Source organism: Hyposmocoma kahamanoa, unplaced genomic scaffold, assembly GCF_003589595.1.
Source record: "Hyposmocoma kahamanoa isolate Upper Pololo Valley unplaced genomic scaffold, ASM358959v1 167, whole genome shotgun sequence".
NCBI classification, from domain to species: Eukaryota; Metazoa; Arthropoda; class Insecta; order Lepidoptera; family Cosmopterigidae; genus Hyposmocoma; species Hyposmocoma kahamanoa.
This window is the reverse complement of record NW_020653605.1, coordinates 18,357-22,324: the sequence shown is the minus strand read 5'-3', so window position 1 is coordinate 22,324 and position 3,968 is coordinate 18,357. Positions and strand designations below refer to the sequence as shown.

General features: G+C 35.3%; 1 protein-coding gene across 1 annotated transcript; it reads left to right on the top strand.

The window, feature by feature from the left end:
* Window positions 1–1,198: 1,198 nt before the first annotated feature.
* On the top strand, window positions 1,199–3,135 carry LOC113225558 (gastrula zinc finger protein XlCGF28.1-like). Its single transcript, XM_026457886.1, has one exon. The coding sequence runs from the start codon at window positions 1,387–1,389 to the stop codon at window positions 2,770–2,772; it is 1,386 nt and encodes a 461-aa protein (XP_026313671.1). The 5' UTR covers window positions 1,199–1,386; the 3' UTR covers window positions 2,773–3,135.
* The last annotated feature ends 833 nt before the right edge of the window (window positions 3,136–3,968 follow it).

The window sequence follows — 3,968 nt, the reverse complement described above, 5'->3', positions numbered from 1 at the left end:
TATTTTTACGTAAGCGTGGCGAATAGACGCTATATAGAACCCATAAATTGGCGAATTAATTTCGCAAAAATTTGGTAACACTGCTGCCAAAAGCTGACTGACCGCAGCGTTGACAATTTGTGGGGGATTCTAACATTTTATTATTTTTTTAATCTATCGATTGCTGATGCATCGCTAGTCAGATCGTTATTGCTAGAAACACTGTGATGAACTATATCGACGTGTTTTTCAACATCGCGTATCCCTCGCATTCAGCTTAAATAGAATTATTATCAGAGCACTTGGTTTTTAATTGTAAAATTACCAGTCGGTGCGTATTGGGTTCGCGATCCTTTCTCCCACTTAGGCCGGTCCCCGGTACGAAGAAAAACGAAATCAGCTATTGATAAACAAGGCCGAGCAGTTGTTATTACTTCCACACAACTTATCACTCGGCACTCGTCAACTTTAAATATTAAATATAAGTTGAAACTTAATTTACTCGTCGATTTTTTCTAACATTAACTATGGTGTGACCAAATGCGCAACAAATATACTTAATTTTGCAAGAAAAGGAAATTGCTGTACTTGCAGCGTCTATGTGTTTGAGACTATAGTCTCTATAGTCTCACACACGCAGCGTTACCAATTTGTGGGGAATTCACCAAAATTGCGGAGAATTTCAACTCGATTGGGGATTTCGTGGGGATTGGCGCTATGTGGGGAAACTGAAATCCCCACGATTATCATATCATATTATCATAAGGCAAATAATTTTTTTTTCAAGGACTGATTAATGTTGAATCTCATTAAAATAAATAAACTATTTCAGCCCCCCGTTTCGTGGCTACGCATGATAGCGCGCGCTATTGGTTGTCCCAATCAGATCTAATTTAGATAGCCAATAGCGCGCGTTTATTTCAATTTTATCGCGCGCGTCACGACTATCTAATTTTATAATTTGCTTTACATTTTACATTATGTTCACATTCACAGCAAACGTAATAGATGGTTACATTTGAGTTTCTTAATTCTTTAGTATATTTTTAAGGGTGTATTTGTAATAAATGATCAAAACTAGATGTGAGGAATTTGTGGGGAATATGAACTTTGCTCTCCCCAAATTTGGGGATTTTAACCGTGATTTTTGGGGATTTTGAACAATTGGCATTGGCAACGCTGAAGTTGACACCGACACTGGCGCAGTGGCACAAGCTCCTAGTGTCTGCATTAGTTAAAGGGAATAATATAACTTATTGGTCAACGTGCTAAATGGTAATTACAAATCAGAAAGATCCACATTTTTTGTTGTGGATTGATGTGTCATGTCGGTACCTAAGATAATCATAATTCCGGTGGTGAGTTGAGTATTAAGAGGACTCCCTTCAAGCATATTATCAACTTATAATGTCGTGCACAGAATTACAATATAATACGAAGGTTAAAGAGGAAGCAAGCGAATCAGAAAACAGCCCAGTGGGTTTACATAACAATGTCCATATTAAACTAGAGCCAATTAGTGATGACGAAGAAGTCATTAAGGAGGAGCGGAATCTTTATGTAGGTCATGAAATCAAGGAAGAATTGGTTGTAGGTCCTGTAGTGTTGCAGCCTGTGGATGTAGCTCAAACAAAATGTGAGCAGACAACATCTGACGGATTGAAGGTTGATACTCGACCATACAAATGTGATATTTGCACTAAATGTTATACAAATAAACACCATCTTAGGCGTCATAAAATAACTCATACTGGAGAGAAGCTGGACCAATGTGAACAATATGACGGATCTTTTACCTGTAAAGTAAGTTGTAATAAACAGTTAAGTACTCGTACAAGAGAGAAACAGCATAAATGCGATATTTGTCATAAAAGTTTTGTATACAGACATGTACTTCAAACTCATATATTGACTCATACAGGAGAGAAACCATACAAATGTGATATTTGCAATAAAGGTTTTGTAAGAAAATATCAAGCTAAGTGTCATGCAATGACCCATACAGGAGAGAAGCCATACAAATGTGATATATGCAACAAAACGTTTGCCCGTAGAGCAGATCGTGAAACACATTTAAAGATTCATACTGGAGAGAAACCATACAAGTGCGATATTTGTAATGAATGTTTTATGAGAAAACAGGGTCTTAAACTTCATATAATGATCCATACCGGAGAGCGACCATACAAATGTCTTCACTGTAACAAATCTTTTGTCCGTAAAGCAGATTGTGAGTTACATACAAGGATTCATACTGGAGAGAAACCATACATGTGTGATATCTGCAATAAATGTTTTTTAAGAAAATATGACCTTAGGTATCATATAATGGCCCACACTGGTGAGAAACCATATGGGTGTGAAATCTGCAATAAAAGTTTTATAACAAAATATCAACTTCAGTCTCACACTATAACCCATGCTGGTAAGAAACCACACAAGTGTTCAATCTGCAATGAACGTTTTATAACAAAAGATCAACTTCAGTGTCATGTAATTACCCATACTGGTAAGAAACCATATGAATGTGAAATTTGCAAAAAAAGTTTTATAAGACAATATCAATTTAAATGTCATATGATGGCCCATGCTGGTAACAAACCATATGAGTGTGATATTTGCAGAAAATGTTTTACAGCAAACCATGAACTTAGGCATCATGCAAAGGTCCATACTACAGAAAAACCGTACAAATGTGAGCACTGTGATAAAGCTTTTACTTTTAAAGAAGGTTGTAAAAGGCATTTAAAGACTCATTTTCGACAGAAACCATACATTAAAACGGATGCTTAGTGTCATAATGGCCCATACATCCAAGCTACATTAAGCTATTGCACATTACCTATGCTGACTTCCCTGAAAAGAATGAGTAAGAAACTCTAGGGGTTGCTCTTTTCAAATAAACTTAAATGCTTTGGAATATACTTTGAATTTAATTTGTGTGGATTTAAGTTTACAAAAAGTTTACAAACACTTAGCTGAACTAATTTAGGTGAATTAAGTTAACGCACCCGGAATTAGAGCCATGTCTTCTTTCCATACATCTTTATATAACACATAGTCTTCAATTTTGTAATATGATTTTTCAATTAGAATATCTTTAATGTAGTTTTTAAACTTAAGAAATGATAATCTTAATATATGCTCCGGAATCTTATTGTAAAAACTTGTACAGTTCCCCTTAAAATAATTGTTTACATTTATAATTTAGTTAAATGAAATCGTGGTACCATGACTTTGGATTTAGTTCTAAGGTTGAATAAGAATAAAGGTTGATTTGTATTTACAGTTAAAATTAGACGTGTGTCGATCGTGATCGATCGAATCAAAATGATTCAAACACCACCTATGACCTGATAACCCGGGTTACTAGCTTTTAAATAACCCGATCATTTTAGAGTTTAATGGGTCATGCGCGCAATATTGCACTTTATCACTATAATTTTAGTGATTATTCAACAATTCACAATATTATTGTTGTCTCGTTCACTCTCACGTGAAGCCCCCATTCACGACACGGTTCGCCTTCTCACTCTTGGTTTGGGTCGAATATTTGTTAGATAGAGCATTCATTCGATAGAACCTTCGTTCGATCGAACCAAAAAGTCAAGCAATCGATCAACGAGTCAAGGGGTTAACGGATCAATGAGTCCATCAATTCATCCTAATTGCTCCGTGGCGTAGTGTCCATTACATGGTAATTTTGTAAGTTTGATCTGTTTTTCGATTGTTGTGTTTATTTATGAGTGCACTAGCTAATATTAATGAATAATAAATTAGTAATTTCGAATGCTCCTAAGTTTTTTGTTATGTATTTTTGTTTTTTTAGGTGTTACTTTTCCTAGAAAGAAATTTTAGTTTCCTAAGGTGTGGTTTATCAATGATGTATTTAACTTTATACACATTACCCATCAGCAAGAAAGAATAAAAGCTAATTGTACAATTTGACACTTTAAAACGCCTAAGGAAGTATCGTGAGGGACGGGTGA

What these genes read in the sequence shown, in the direction of transcription:
- LOC113225558 (XM_026457886.1), top strand. Translation starts at nt 1,387, where the DNA reads ATGTCGTGCACAGAATTACAATATAATACGAAGGTTAAAGAGGAAGCA.